Source organism: Penaeus monodon, chromosome 34 (assembly GCF_015228065.2).
Source record: "Penaeus monodon isolate SGIC_2016 chromosome 34, NSTDA_Pmon_1, whole genome shotgun sequence".
Lineage (NCBI taxonomy): Eukaryota > Metazoa > Arthropoda > Malacostraca > Decapoda > Penaeidae > Penaeus > Penaeus monodon.
The window spans coordinates 12,269,389-12,269,847 of record NC_051419.1 but is presented as its reverse complement, the minus strand read 5'-3'; the positions used below and the strand labels follow the sequence as shown (position 1 = coordinate 12,269,847).

Sequence of the window (459 nt, the reverse complement as noted above, 5' to 3'; positions counted from 1 at the left end):
GTACAAAGTAGTAAATGAACCTTTTGAAGTCACAACAACTGTCAAAAACAATAATTGACACAGGTGGCCACTATTCCTCACCCTAGTTTTAGGAACAACATTCAGCTGCAGCTTCTGGTCAACAAGGGATGCGCCCGCCTCTGATAAGTAGCCCTGGTTGGGCACAAGGCATGACCGCCCAAAACAGCATGGGCAGCACACCTTATGCAACCACTTGGTCCACTTGGGATTAAGGCGACCATATGGCTCCTCGTCCTTTGGCTTGTACACAGCAATGACTTTCTGCTGGGAGAGAGGGGGATGAGTGGCTGGAAAGGTTGGTCAGAAAGTTGAAAAGGTGCTTGTATCTTGTGTTTGTGTAGGTGGCAGATTGGTGTATTTATGGTAAAGCTACATATGTTGTGTAAGATCCATGTGTGGGAAACATGACCACTTGTCTGGTATATGCTTGTATAATTA

General features: G+C 45.8%; 1 protein-coding gene across 1 annotated transcript in view; it reads right to left on the bottom strand.

The window, feature by feature from the left end:
* The window catches only part of LOC119594589 (phosphatidylinositol 4-kinase type 2-alpha-like), a gene marked incomplete in the record, with an annotated part of 15,699 nt that overhangs the window by 5,053 nt on the left and 10,187 nt on the right, over window positions 1–459 (bottom strand). The window contains 1 exon segment of the mRNA XM_037943630.1: window positions 82–282. Within this exon segment, the coding sequence (XP_037799558.1) occupies window positions 82–282 (201 nt within the window).